Source organism: Armigeres subalbatus, chromosome 1 (genome assembly GCF_024139115.2).
Source record: "Armigeres subalbatus isolate Guangzhou_Male chromosome 1, GZ_Asu_2, whole genome shotgun sequence".
Taxonomy (NCBI): Eukaryota; Metazoa; Arthropoda; class Insecta; order Diptera; family Culicidae; genus Armigeres; species Armigeres subalbatus.
The window spans coordinates 99,662,657-99,678,182 of record NC_085139.1 but is presented as its reverse complement, the minus strand read 5'-3'; the positions used below and the strand labels follow the sequence as shown (position 1 = coordinate 99,678,182).

Sequence of the window (15,526 nt, the reverse complement as noted above, 5' to 3'; positions counted from 1 at the left end):
ACTCGAAATGTTCTACAAAAATGTGGGCACTAAAAAACTACGCGTTTTATTTAATATTAAACTTTGCTACGACAGTTAAATCAAAAGTTATGGAACTTTTAAGGTCAATTTCACACTAATTTCAACTGCGTATAGAGGAGAAGGTGGCGAACCGAATTACAATGTCAAATACTCTTTTGAGAGTTCAGACTTCATACTATAAACGATTCCTCACTTCTCCTCACTTCTGATATTTCACTTCTCACAACTCACTTCTCTCCATTCACTTCTTGCTTCTTACTTCTCACTTCTCACATCTTACCTCTCGTATCAAATTTCTTACTTCTTAATAAGAAGTGAGTTATTTGTCGCTCACACGGCTCGGCTCTAAATTGACATTCCTCGTTTCACACTTCTCACATCTTACATCTCTCATATTGCATTTCTCACTTTTCACTTATAAATCTCACTGCTCACTTGTATCTTCTCATTTCCCGGCTCTCACTTATCACTTCCCGTTTCTCACTTCTTACTTTTCACATCTTCAGCTCATTTCTCACTTCTCACTATTCACATCCCGTTTCTCACTTATTATTTCCCTCTTCTCACTTCTTACTTCTTACTTCTCACTTCTCGCTTCCCACTTCTTACTTCTCCCTTCTCACTTCTCACTTCTCGCTTCTCACTTCACACTTATTACTTCTCCCTTTCTTGCTTCTCAAATCTCACATATTACTCCTCATTTCTCATCACTCCCTTTTAACTTCTCATTCGGCTTAATGGCTGTGGCCAAATGACCTTCGGGACTGACGGTCTTCGCTTTAATGACCCAGCATCGTACCTCCATTAAATACTTCCTTCAAAAAGACATAGAATATTTTTTCGAAAAACGACTTTTGCAAAAATCGATCGAAATCAACTTTTTATGGTTTGAAAAACAGCGTCAGATTTTTTTTTTAAATTCGCTTAAAAACAACCGCGTAATTCCCAAAAACCGTGCAAAAAAGTCGCGTAAAAAGCGACCCCAGTGTACATAATATATTATATTCAATACAGCACAAGCTATCACATACCTATTCGACAATGTTTGCCATCTTTCTCCCTGTCTTCTTCTGTGTCGGTAAAAAGTCATCCGCCACTACACATTGCTACTTACTCAGTGTTTATTGAGTAATTTCATAGTTATTAGTTAATTGCCAGGATTATATACCAAGCTACTATTTTTGCATTTCTATATTCAAGAAACTAGCTTGATAGTACTCTTATGCTATAAGAAAATTTACTTGACCAGACCGACAAATGAACCCAGCCACACCGAAATCGAGGAGTGCTACACCTTCAGGGGCACCGGTAATGCTCGCAGGAATATCAAAGCAGAAACGGTAGCAATATGGTAGAGGCGGTGGGAAAACTTGGCTAAGAAAAGGTGGACCAATCGCTTCGTTCCAAGTATGTCTGCGTGGATTAGCTAAAATTTGCCTTGACTCAGTTCTTAACAGGCCACGGATACTTCAGGTGGTACCTGCCCAGGTTCGGACATGCGGCTTCCCCCGTCTGTTCGCAATGCCCAGACGTGACAGAAACGACTGAGCACATCCTGTTCACATGTCCCCGGTTCGAAACGGAAAGGAGTGCGATGTTGGAGTCATGCGGAATGGACACTACCACTAATAACATCGTCAGAAAAATGTGCCAGAACCCAGAATAGTGGAGAGTGGTCGCAAGAGTGACGTCCAGCCGCCATTGCGGATATCGGACCATGAGCACTCCGCCGCGGAATTCGTGGATATATTAGTCGATTATGAATGGGAGCGTCAGCGCGATTGTGGTGAAACGGCCGGTTTCGAAGGAGCTCCCGCTTTCGGGAAACTTCTGGTCGGAGTAGGTTAGATCTGCCGTCGGGGACTGTCCAAGTCGTTCGCGATCGCGACCGAGGCAGGAGCCAAAAGGCTCAATGAATAAGGTGAGAACTGAATGGCTTAAGGCAATCGAAACTCGGTTATCGGAGTAGCTAGGCCCGGGGACCAGCTGAGTAGATCGTGGCGTGCGAATGCACCGGCTCCGGGTCGTCGGGGCATCATTGAATTGGAAGTTATCTCAACCCGGAATCCATGGATTGGCACTCGTCAGGTAACCCGTTGAAGTGAGAATGTGCGTAGGACTTGAGCGGATCTATGAACATGCTAACCAGGTGAAAGCCTTCCACGGATGCGGGCTGTCGGTATCGGGGGAGCTTCCGCCGCCGGGGACTATCTGAGCAGCTTGCGAGTACGATGAGAGCTAAATGGCTCTAAAAATAAAAAGTAAAATAGTTGTGGTGCTGAATGGCACAAGGAAAAAAACGAAAGGCTCAAGGACTCAATACTTTTGTGTGCTTGCTGGCACCAACAAGGGAGCCAAAGGGCTCAGACGTAGAACAAAACATCGAAGAGGGGCACTACTGTGAAAGGTGTCGTTTTGGGAGGAGAACTTCCAGTATTGCTTCCCTTCACAGAAGTAATACTGTAAGGTAGTCCCGGGGGGAACAGGGCATTAGAAGAGAGGCTAACTCAAGTAACTTTCTGTTACTTGGGTGGGTTGAGTGGGTCCGGCGGTTTGGCCTTCTGCCAACCGCGTCAACCCCACTCCCTGAGTGATAATTTCAAGTGTCTGTTTGCAGCTTTGCCTTCAACCCTCAATAAAAAGAAAATCAACTATGTTGAGACAAAATTTCATTCAAATCAAAAAGAAAGGTTTTTTTGCCAAACCAACATTTAATTTTTTTTAAACTAATTTTTTTCAGTGTGTGGCTCAATTTGGATTTTGCAATAGTCACCCACACAATACTTGTTTGTAGGATGCGTCGTTTTTCGATTATATCCATTTGAAAAAATCAGTAAAAAAGTTTGGCCCTTTACAACAGATAGTCTAGATCAAATATGGAAATTTGTTTGTAAAACGTTTGAACAACGTCATTCCAATCAAACGACAACAAAATCAATCAATAACGGTGCTCACCTGCACTTTTGACAGCTTACCGACCTGATGCTCTTTATGGCTCTCAGCTCGTGGTTGTCACGCTTACCTAAGGTATTCACGCGTCAGCTTCTACATGTCGCGATGCGCTTGCAGTGATTGTCAGTAGGGATCCTACATTCAGATATATGCAAAAGCGGCCATCTTGAGCCAATCGAGCATTGAGAGCTGTCAGAATCTGAGCCAAATGAACATTGTTATTGTTGCGGATTGAAAGGTATTGCGATTGTAATGAAAAAGATTTTACGAAAAGTGTTGTCGAATAAACAATTTGTTTTACATTGGCAAGTTGAAGTAGTCTAGTTTATGCATGGTAATTTGTTCATTTGTATTGCACTTTTATTTTAGTGATAATGCACTGTCGGACGTTTGATAACGAAATCGGAAAATTCCATTATACGCAGAGTCATGTTCGAGCTCCAACATTTTGCGACACGGCAAGTGCTTGCAGCGTTTGTTTACACGCAAAAAAATTGCACTTGATTGAAATAACTATTTCTATAGTCGATGTAACCATCTTATCTATCGTTGATTCAATCCTAATTTTTGTTTAATTCTAACCGTTCTCATGCTAGAATGAAACATATTTATTATTGAAATCACAGTAGATATTCGCCAACTGCCATATCATCAAATCAACAATATGCTTAGTTGTTTTTAGCTCAGTGTATTGTTAGGTCAACCAGAAGTTTGAAATAACTCATAACTCATATTTTTTCCATCATGGCGGCTGAAGAAGAAAATTTTGCGGAAGAGTATTTGGAGCTTGTAATTGATATAGAGTTGGAGAGGCTATTAAAGTCGTTTGAATTGAGCACCCCGGCTGTGGAAGAATTTATCAGAAAGTATTTTTAACCTAATTATATCCGTATAACTAACCGTATTTTAATTTCTTTGCAGCAAATGGCTATGATATTTCAGCACTCAAAGTGATAGAGCGTGAAGAAGTGGAAGCTGTACTAGCACCACCTTTGCTAGCGGACAGAACTCGATGTATCAACAGATTGAACAAGTGGCGTATTTCTATGGTAAACCATTTGTAAACATTTTGTTTGACGATGAAAAGACTAATATTTTACTTTTCCAGGGTTTACGACCGGTGACGACTCCATTGAAAAGCAGTAATTCACCGAAGCCAGGTTGTTCCAATCCACCAAAAACCGCAATCGAGAACATACCACGAAACCAATGGACTTCGCAGGCTTTAATTAATAGGTCAAAGAAAGGCAGATTGATTTTAGAAGCATTCCAAACATCCAAAGTCCTCTCTAGAAAGGATCGCATCTTTATCACCCATCTAATTGTAGATGAGTTTGTGGACGAATTCGGAAAACTAACGCGCGAGGAACTATCTCTTCGTTCCGCAGAGCTGAAGTGCATTTTTCCGACAGTTGAAGAGGTAATTTTTCGAAAAACCCATTAAGAATCCGATTTTTTGAACTTCAGCTGCAATCCAGCATTTCGCGCGCGGTAAAGGCAGCCGTAACCGTGCGCGAAATGCTGGATACGCAAAGCAAAGACATTTCTAATCTCAGTTATCTTTCATACCTTCGTGAACCTTGTAAAAGTGTGACATAAAATATTGAAATGCCAGTTGAAAACTGGAATTAGGTTTCCGTGAAATCGAACTTTCCCCTATTTTCGGATTTTGAAATTGCATAGCGAGTAGTACAAAATAAATTATGGCGCACGGCTAGACGTAGATGCTAACCATTCGCGATACTGTTGTAACATCAAGAAATCGGAGAAACCTCAATTGTCGCAAAAACTCATTTTGTTTTACAACTAATATTACAATATAAAAGCTCCCTTACTATAGCTGTAAGCATAACTGCCCCACATTTGTTTGATTTCCTATCAATAATAAGACAGTTATAATTTTATGGAAAGTTTATTGAAAACACAAAAATCGAATTACGTACTTTTCTAGTATTAGTCTTGTTTCAACATAAAATATCATTTTTCATAATTTATTGTTGTGCATCCCTTCATTTTTTTAACAAAACAATTGTTGTAACCTAGTAAATATTGTTGTTATTTTTAGCATATCTGGTACAAACCAGCATCCTATCGTGACGGAAGCGGAAAGAAGGTCAAGTTGGGACGTGTTGCCAAAGGCTGCTTATTCGACCGTAATCACAACTATCGCCGTGCACCAGCGGTTCCCGCGTCGTTATCGGAATACGGTGAGCAATCTTCGAGAGCAGTGCAATCATTCACCGACGCTATTACGGCAGAATCAGGTATATTAGCTATGGAATAATACGTTGGCTGAACATATTTTGAATGTTTTTTTTAAATTCAGTGGCAGAGTATCAAGAAACGAAAGTTTGGTTTCAACACCATCACGGTGAGTGGGACGATATCAAAAGCGATGGAAAGCAACTAGTGCAGTACGTTTGCACGAAATTGGCAAGCTTGAGCAAATCACCTACCAACATCTTCTTGACGAATACCCGATACTCAAGAATACTGGTGGATATCAGCTGGTTAAATTGGATTTCACCTTTAAGCATCCAACGAAGAGTGACCTATTGTTCAACAAATTTTCGGGTTTTCGTGATCGTGCTAAAAATTTATTCCGCAACGAAATACCGGTACAAGGAAGATCACTTTTTGCTTTGCTAGACAGGGAGCTGTCGGATGGTAAGCTTATTTCAACCAATTCTTAGAAACATAGTCTGTGAATGCCAATTGAAAATATTCAAATACTATTGCTTTCATTGTTATTTTGACATTCATTATTTACTTCTAATTTTCTTCTTTTTTTTCAAAATACTCGTCATAAGACGAGTAATCCCACTTGATTGTAACCTTCAAATACGTATCCTGACGGCCTTTCTGGTGACGTCTAAATACATGATACAGATAGAAATAGAAATTTAGAATAGTACGTCTTATAACAAGTGATTGCATTCCGCTAAATAACTCTGAATATTGTTTGTTTCCAAAATAGATATCACTGACAAGATTATGTTTTTTATCGACAGATTCGAGAGATTGTATCACTATCTTGCTAGTGTTTTACATATGGCCCAGTACCGTCACGCGCCTTCCGAATGGAAATAAATGGAAGCCATCCCTACAGGAGTGTAGAGAAAGCAGCATCCTTCATTTGAAAAGCTTGGCTGATTACGAAACGGAACTTTCGAGACTCGGTCGCCTAAATTTGTCGAGGGGATTACCTGATCACCCTGTAATCGTCGTAGTAGGTGCCACAATTGACCACATCAATCAGTTCTTCGTAAGCTACAAGGACATAGCTTATAGAGCGGAAACATTCCTGAAAGCACTGGACGTCGTGTTCAAAATATACACTGCATACGCCTTACGTTTCCCCATCGAAGCATCTGGTCCATGGAATTTCATCGCATACACTTTGTTCGACTTTGAGCCCCCCGAGGATACAAACAAAGCAAGAGTGTTGACACTGGCCGCAACCCTTCGTATCCAACTGCCAGCACAATGATTTCGTGCTTCATTACCGGGTGCCAATGGAAGACCACATGTGCAATGCTTCTCGGTACACATCTTCGTAGAATTCATGAGCCTATTGACGTTTACAGTTGCAATGTTCCGAACTGTGAAAGGCGATTTAGTGTACGAGCTTCTTTTATTTGCCACATCAAAAACATATTCGAAATGAAAAATCGAAAATATCTCTGTAGAGGCCATGGGCTCAGCAATCTGCGATGAAAAATCGCTACAGGACCGAATAATATCAGATATAGATGTACATAGAGAACAGCCCATTAGTATAAAATCCAATCAGGTTTTGGAAGAGAAAATGAAAGAAGTAGAAGAGTTAATTAGCGTAGAGAAAATTCAGCAAGAAATGAGTCGTCTAAACATTGGTTTGAACTTGAAGTGGTTGAATAAGGATACGGTACCCAGGAAATTAGTATTTGAATTCCAAGATGACGTACGGGCGAACGTAGCTAGTCCGTTAGTTGAAATATTAGATATAATGACTAACACTGGCATGATCCCAACTACTACTAGTGCAATGCTGAAATCTGTCGTTTCAGTACTCAACTTCTCTCAAACGGAATATAAATTTGTACGTCAGTTAAAACAATTAGGGTTATATGAAGAACCCGTGTTTTTCAGTATAAGCAACGAGTTAAAACCAGCTGTTGTTGATCAGAGTCTTAGTATGATAGAAGATGATGTTAAAGGAGTACTAATGCCAATAAAGTTCCAATTACGAAAGTATTTAGAATCTGAAGGATTATTAGATATATTGATAGAACATCTTAAGCCCTCAGAAGACGGTGTAATAAGATCATTAATAGATGGCACCATTTGGCAAGAGAAAATACGTAGAGATGTTGATACGTTGATAGTACCGATAAATATTTTTTGACGACTTTACAACAAGTGATACAGTTTCGCCACACGCAAGCAGTACCAAAATATGTGGCGTGTACTATTATGTACCGTGTTTATCACCTCATATGCTGTCACGTCTCGACAACATTCTAACGGCAGGTTATTTTTGGCTGGAGATAGGAAACGATTTGGTAATGAACGGACACTTTATAAACTAGTTGATGTGTTGAGCGATTTAGAAAATACTGGAGTAACCGTAATATACAAAGGTCATGAAAAACTGTTATATTTCAAAGTTGGATTTGTAACTGGTGACAATTTGGGATTGAGTGAAATTTTAAATTTGGTTGAATCACCCACAGCTAATTTTTACTGCCGAGTTTGTACAAGGATTAGGACAGATAGAGAACGTGATTGCAAAGAATATGCAGAATCGCTAAGGTCAGAAAAGCTTTATGATGAACATTTACAACTGAATGATATGTCTAAAACAGGTGTAAAAGCATCTTGCATACTGAATCGTATACCATCATTCCATGTTGCATCAAATGTGTACTTCGATGTAATGCACGATGTTCCGGAAGGAATATGTCTTTATGGACTATCTCACTGTTTAAAATATTTTGTATACAAACAGAAATACTTCACGTTAGACGGTTTGGATTGTAGGAAAAATCTTTTTCATTTACGGGAACTTAAATTCATCGAACATTCCAGATGATATTAGAGACACAAACCTTGCTAAGCAGAAGATTCGAATGACGGCTAATGAACTTATAACTCTAACACGCTTCCTTCCATTAATCATAGGTAGGCTAGTTCCGATTAATGATCCAGTTTGGATATATTTTTGTAGTCTACTCCAAATTTTTGATTTAGTCATGATGCATAATATTCCACTAGATCTAGTTCATCGGCTTAAGGATATTATCGAATTTCACCATAGCCAGTATATTGCCCTATTCGATGACTCATTGAAACCGAAGCACCATAACTTGGTGCATTATGCAACAGCTATCTGCAGTTCAGGAAGCTTACGTCGGCAATGGGGAATGAGATGCGAGGCCAAGCATAAGCAAGCTAAGCAATACATCAGAACAAACTACAATAAGCGTAATATTTGCTCTTCTCTGATTGCTAAGGCAAGTTTTAAGTTTGCTTATGATTTATTTAATAATACTTTTGCGATACCTCATTTTGATATATTCGAAGAACATACAATGAAGCAAGAACTGTCGAAGGAATCCAAAGATATTTTAGAAATCCAAGAAGGTAAAATTGATCAAAGTAGAATGAAATTAATTTCTCAATTCAATAAGCAAGGTGCAGTCTATAAGCAAGGAACAATATTTTACATCGAACACAAGCTTCGAAGAAATATATACCAATTAGAGTTCATAGTTGTCAATGATGGGGAAATGATTCTAATGTGCTATCCTTACAAGTCCATTCAATTCGACGAACACTTGCAATCATACGAATTAGAACGTGCTGATAAGTTGACCCTTGTTTACAATATTTTGAAATTAGACTCCAAGCCAATTAATATTCACACGGTCGATAGTAAACTATACTTTAGAATGTGTAATTGTTTGGAAATCAATAGTACCATTGTTCAAACAATGAAAATGTAACATTTCATAGACATTCAAACGCTTTGTATGTAAAATACCGACTTTAATAAATGTATAGTAATAGATGAATACGGACTAAATTCCTCTTGACCAATAGTAGAAAATGTCAAAATAGCATTGTAAACTACGAGTTTCCACATCGTTGTAGTACCCGTCCAAACATACCTATATGTAAACCAACATAATATTTTAGTATATTTACAGTCCAATACGATATGGAAAACTTTCATTTACTAATGCTGTTTGGCATTTTCTATTGTTGGTCCCGAAGTTTCAGATTTATTCGCCTGAAATAATAACCATAAATGCATGTTGAAATAACAATAGCAGGGGTTGAATTTACCTGATACTATAGTTAATTCAAATATAAGCTATGTTTACTATAATAATAAACATGTTTGAAACAACCAACAAATAGAAGGAGCTGTCAAAAATAATAATATATATTGTTGATTTACACTGTATATTTTTGAAACAATATTCAACAACGTTTCAATTAACAATAAAAACGTGATTGATTCAACCATACTTTACTGTTGTATCTGTAGCTGTCAAAATATCAACAGTAACAATGGTTGGCGTGATCCTTATATCGTTGGAATGATTATGATTATAGGTTAGACATACGGTTAGCTCAACCATATTTTATCGTTATATTCAATGGCATTTTTGGTTGATTCAAACATGAAAAGGGGTTATTCAAATTTCAATGCATAAACATAGTTGATCGGAACCGAAATATGGTTGATGTAGCTATGCTTTTTTCTCCGTGTACGGAAGTAACAGCGTTGCTAAATCGTCTGGAAAACTATTCGCACATCTCTTAATATAGGATCTCTAATTGTCAGTCAAGAACATCGTTTAAAAGTGTGGTTTTTTTTTATTTTCATTTCGGATCATCTTTTGATGGTCACGACATTTTGCAAGACTGGTCTTTTGAAGACAAGATCAGTCTTGCAAAATGTCGTGACCAAAATATCGTGACCATCAAAAAATGACCAAGATCATATGCTATGAATTCTTTCTTTTCTTTGTACAACCAGAGCACCTCTGCCACCTCTTGGAAAACCCAATTTTATTAACTGCATGATGTATTATCAGACGTGTTTGGCAGCCCCTTTTTTTCAACTGTAACCAAGGCGACGAAAAAAAAAATCATCTAAAGTTAAAAAACAGATCATTTGAACGCCTTTCGGTAGTTTCTTTCAAATTATTATTCACTCGAGCAATAAATATTGCTTTTATTTAGTGCTTAGTGGGAAATTGTGCAGCGAAAATTAGTGAATTACGTTTATTTTGGTGACGATGCTGCGTGCCTTCACGTGTAGTAAACTACCTGGATTTTCCTTCGTTGTACGGTGAAGGTAGGAAATTGTGCAAATAGGCTCAGTCGCGAAGTTTAATTAAACTGTATTTCAAGTAAGAAACACCTGAATTACCTATTTTTTATCTCGCCAGATAATAATATTAGTTCATTAACCTTCTGTCTGTGCTCAAAAAACTTACGTTGTCTGTGCTCTGGGGTCAAATTGGCCCCAAATTTAAATTGCTATAACTTTTTTATTGTTCGGCCAATTTTGGATATTTTTGGCTGTTTCGAAAGCTAATTTAATCATCTTTCAGGTCGTAAGATTGTCTATAGGTGGGCCGGTACATCGCGGGGATGGGTTTTCGTGAAAAAGGGTACATAAACAGTGATTTTTTATGCCTATTTTACTTATATCTGAAAATCCTAACCATTTGTGTGTGCTTTGGCATGAGGCATTGATTAGTTTAGAACTTGGTCGCTGGGTGGTGGTATATTTGAATTCATTATTTTAGACTACTCAAGATATTTCGATGTATAGATTTCTCCTCATTGTAAATATTCTTATCACACACATTTAAAATTTGTTAAAATGGCGTTTTGAGCAAAAGTCGTCTAGTGGGAATGGATTGTCTTGTGACGGAAATCACAATTGGGAATTTTACAAATAGGCGGCAAATTGGCGGATCTTGGGTTACGCATGTAGACCCAAAGGCCTTAATTCTAGGGTTTTCATGGATGACCTAAACCATATTCCGTGAACGCATTCTATTATTCGCAGCATCGCTGGAGCAGGTTGAATACAAAGAAAACTTTTGATGGACTCTAGCACAACATTCATGTTTGTCAAAAATGCTACAAACCAAAATACATCAGATCTCGCATGGAAATATATACTCAAATATAACGGCTCACTAGCGCCGCATCTTGGAAGAAGTGCTCAGTATATTGAGCACCGCTTTGTAGTCCTGGACATCCTGAACAATGTTGCCGAATACAACTTGGGTGTAGGTATGAGGAATCTCAATCTAAAGCAATATTTCAATCATGCAAGAATATTGCAAGTACACTAGCGCCGCCTATTTATAAATTTCCTAATTATTTTTTCCGACACATGACAGTTCATTCCCACCAGATGAACTTTGTCGAAGACGTCATCTTAACAAATTTCAAATTTGTGCGATAAGAATATTTACAATGAGATAAATTCAATATATCGGGATTATTTGAGTAGTAGTCTAAAATAATGAATTCAAGTATACGACCACCTAGCGGCCAAGCTCTAAACTTATCAATGACTCATGTCAAAGCACACGCCTTCCTGCATATCCTTTTTGAAAAGGTGCAGTTCAAAATGGGTAGGATTTTCAGATAATGATGAAAAATCACTGTTTTTGTATCCTTTTTCACGAAAACCCCTCTTCGCGATGTGTCCGCCAACCATAACAGTGCTTCCGAAGTCATGTACGGACAATTAGACAAACAGACGGTGCAAGTTAGACTAAACATACGACGACAAACAACAAGAATATTTTCCCCTTGAAAAAGACACAATCCCCGTGTCGAAACGTCGGGTAAATGAAAAACTCGTTGTAATTATTTCAAGACTGAGTAGCCGTTCAACAAATAAAATTGAAACGTACAGTCGATCCATAATCAGTAAAATAAATTCGTCTTAATTTCTTTTTTTTTGGTACTTTGGTACTTGGCTATTTCTGCCATAATCATCTTTCTTCTATCTGATGAAACTTTTTATTTGCCCACCCATGATTCGGAACGTGGTCGCGCCTCTGCTTGCAAGCTACGTACTGTTCAAGAACTTCCATCTGTGCAATCATTTCTGGACCACTACTTGGCAAGGGTTTTGCTAAATCGCACCGAGCACCATCATAAAATGACCTTTTTTAAGGCTAAGTTTTCGTTTAGCAGATTAAATTCATCACAAATACTAACGGATATGCCTCAACTCCATAACTGAGGATATCCTACAGCAGATGTACGTATGGATTGATATGAAATGTTTTCCTTTATAGTTTTACGAACAAAATATCACAAGTCAGTTAAAAAGCCGATTGGTGCAGTTTGGCAGACCACTTCTCTATCTATTTGCACAGTACTTAGGAGTTACAAAAAAATGCGGAAATGCAAATCTGATGTTTGTTTTCCGTGCAAATTTTTTTGTTCAAACAAAAAAGGTTTGTTCAAGCAAAAAAACTATTTTTCAAACTATTTTTTTATTTAGCATATATAACCCTTTAATTCTTAGTGGCAAACATGATTTCATACGCGTACTTCTCATTCGCGACATAGTATTCTACCCTGCAAATCCCACAATCAAACTCCTTTCATCACCCAGCATTTTGCCACAGTTGAAACAACAACAACACACCCCGACTGAGTAAACAACAATCAACAGGTTGCTGCATCAGCTTCGAGCCCAAGCCCGCTCCATCGGCATCGTCCCGATCCGAATGCAATGTGTGCCGTACAACAGCATCCGTCACCGCAGCACCACTATTATAGTTAGGAGAACCGAATGCACTGACTGTCTAAACTGAGCACAAATCTTACCGTTCACCGACGACGTTGCTGGCGTCGTCATTGCCATCGCCTCCGTTGTCGTCGTCGTCATCATCGCCGTCGTAGCCGTCGTCGTCATCAGCGGAATCGTCGTCTGCTCCATATCTACAACAACCTGCTGCTGCTGTTGATGTTCGAAGGAAAACGCGTTGATCATCTCACCGGGGAAGAAAAACATATTGTTCCTAGGCGCTTCCCGTATGGGTCTTCGTCACTACACCGTGCACTACCACGCGTCTCCTTCAGCGAGACTACCCACCACCGCCAGCACCAGTGCAGTGTCTCTGTGGGCTGATTATGATGGGAATTTTCTTCTGCTGGGTGGAACAGAGGAAGGGTGGAGTTACGCACTATCCAATGCCGGCTCCGATGAATGGAATTTAATCTCGTACACGCGTGCCGTGTTCTGCATATGCGTATCACTGATCACTGACCACTCGCACGGAACAGCTGATGCTGACCGCACACACGCCACGCACTTTCCGTCTCTTCTGAGGATGTCCTTCAAAGGGGGGAGACTAACTCTACCGGAACTGTTGGATCACTAAACGGACATTTCCAAATTTTTCGCTCGAAGCGTTGGGCACCACCCGCCTGGTACGAACAGAAGGCTAACCACTACTGCTGGTGCCACCAGTTGCTTGTCGCTTGTGGAAGGATTCACTTTGGTAGAACCTGCTGCTTCAGCTCGTGGTTCCTTTAGCGAGCATTGTTGTTCGATAACTACCAGCGCACGACGGACCGAATCCTGGAGAGTCACTTGTTGCTCTATCCCGAAAAACTTTTCCAAATAATGCTCCAACTATACACACAACCACCACCACCGCCGCCGAACACAACGACGGCAGCTACGACGAAACGACCAAATCCTGACCGAGAGGACCAGGAAGGAGGAAGCACAACTCAGCGCTGCAGTTCGACAAAAAACGCAAAACCCTGAGCCACAGGAACTAGGAAGAAAACTACATAATGCAACCCCCAAATGTTATTATATATACCACTCGTTGTCGCCTCTGATCCTCCCCCGCCCAGCCCAAAACCTGAAACCCGCATCCTATCTCGTTCTCGCTCACAAACTCTAACGGGACCAAACACGCGCCATGCAGTCAGCCAGCTGGGAGGACGACGACGACGTGGACGGAACACCACCAGCAGCAGCTCTGTCCTGGCACCAAAGCAGAATACCAAACCATAAATGCATCTCAACCCCCCACGCCTAACTATGGGAGGCAATGCTACTACACTACTGTTGGTTGCTGTTGTTGTTGGTGCCGATTCTGACATTTTTTTGTGTTCTGCTTGGCTGCTGCTGCTGCTGGTTGGCGCTGGGTGGTGGGGTGTGTTCGTCGCTGATTCCAATTTTTTTCAGCGGCCTCATTTTAGGATACGTCTCACTACGACGACGGACCGGAAGGGTTCGGAGCCGATAGCCGTTTTATTGTTCATTTGGCATGAAACTGCTTCAAGCATGAACGCTCGATATACAATGGTTGAAATGTTGAAAAAATTGTATAAATATTGAATGTATATATAATACACTACCCGCCAAAAGTATGGAAGCGCAAAAATAAGTATTGCAACACCTACTTTGAATATTGCAACACCCCCTAAAAAGTTTAGCATCACTTCAGAACTCCCATATTCGTGATGATGTACCATCGGATCTTTTCCATTTAGGATGATGGAACCTTCAACAAAATTGTTTACGACGATAAGTGCATTAGGACGGACAACAATTTAGCTCCCTGGGGTGCCTTGGCAACCGGGTGGACATCCGGATGCTCCGAGTTCTGGAACACGTGCGAAGTCACAATTTAATAAATACATTCATTCCAGCGAGATGCAATTTTCATCATCTTCGTATTCGCAATATGACAGGAAAATCAATGCTGACTGACGCTTGCTTGACCAGTGGTCCTCCGGGAGTTCCGGAACGTCCGGTAAAGTGGTCAATTTTTTTAATTCGTCCCAAAAAGCTGCGACTTTTTCTAAACGGTTTGTGCTGGCATTGTCAGAGCAAAATCAATGCAAGCATCACTAATTGACCCCAAGTGGTCTCCCAGAGCTCCACCGGAAGATCCGGAACATCCGGTGAAGTGGTCAATTTTTAAAGTTCGTCCCAGAAAGCTGCAACTTTTTCTAGACGGTTTGTGATGGCATTGTCAGAGCAAAATCAATGCAAGCATCTCCTATTGACCCCTGGTGGCCACCTAGTAATCCTCCGGGAGCTCTGGAATATCCGGAGAAGTGGTAAATTTGTGTAATTCGTCCCAGAAAGCTGCGATATTCTGTAAATCACTTGTTGTAAAAATGTCAGAGCTAACTCAATATAACGACCAGTCGTTCACCTCGGATGGTCCTCTAGAAGTTTCGGAACATTCGGTGAAGTGGTCCATTTTTCAAATCCGTCCTTGTAATCCTCCCTCGTAAGTTAGATGTAGCAATATGAAAGCAAAATCTTACTGAGTGGTGCTCAGGAATAGACCTGTGCGCAGCCATCACGTCCAAATGTTTTTCACAAAGCCGATGGCTATTAAAGTCAGTAGGATTATGGATTTCCAAGTTTTTTCCAAAAGAGCATTTACTGTAATGTCAAGTTCAGGTTTTCAGTTTCATCTAACTTCTGTACGAAATACATATTTTCCACCATGTTCATACGACATTTTTCTACTTCCAAGTA

General features: G+C 39.9%; 2 protein-coding genes across 2 annotated transcripts in view; one reads left to right on the top strand and one right to left on the bottom strand.

Annotated features, from left to right (window-relative positions):
- LOC134203541 (mushroom body large-type Kenyon cell-specific protein 1) overlaps positions 1–15,526 on the bottom strand; it is a 479,310-nt gene that overhangs the window by 353,222 nt on the left and 110,562 nt on the right. The gene's annotated exons all lie outside the window — the stretch shown is intronic.
- On the top strand, positions 3,718–6,605 carry LOC134218182 (uncharacterized). The gene is made up of 6 exons (XM_062697095.1): positions 3,718–3,835; positions 3,895–4,022; positions 4,082–4,393; positions 5,039–5,237; positions 5,350–5,640; positions 5,985–6,605. Exons 1-6 carry the CDS (start codon positions 3,718–3,720, stop codon positions 6,461–6,463), a joined length of 1,527 nt encoding a protein of 508 aa, XP_062553079.1. The 3' UTR covers positions 6,464–6,605.

Coding starts and splice junctions, on each gene's coding strand:
- LOC134218182 (XM_062697095.1), top strand. CDS start 3,718: ATGGCGGCTGAAGAAGAAAATTTTGCGGAAGAGTATTTGGAGCTTGTA. Junction 4,023..4,081: donor ACAAGTGGCGTATTTCTATG/GTAAACCATTTG, acceptor TTACTTTTCCAG/GGTTTACGACCGGTGACGAC. Junction 5,641..5,984: donor AGACAGGGAGCTGTCGGATG/GTAAGCTTATTT, acceptor TTTTATCGACAG/ATTCGAGAGATTGTATCACT.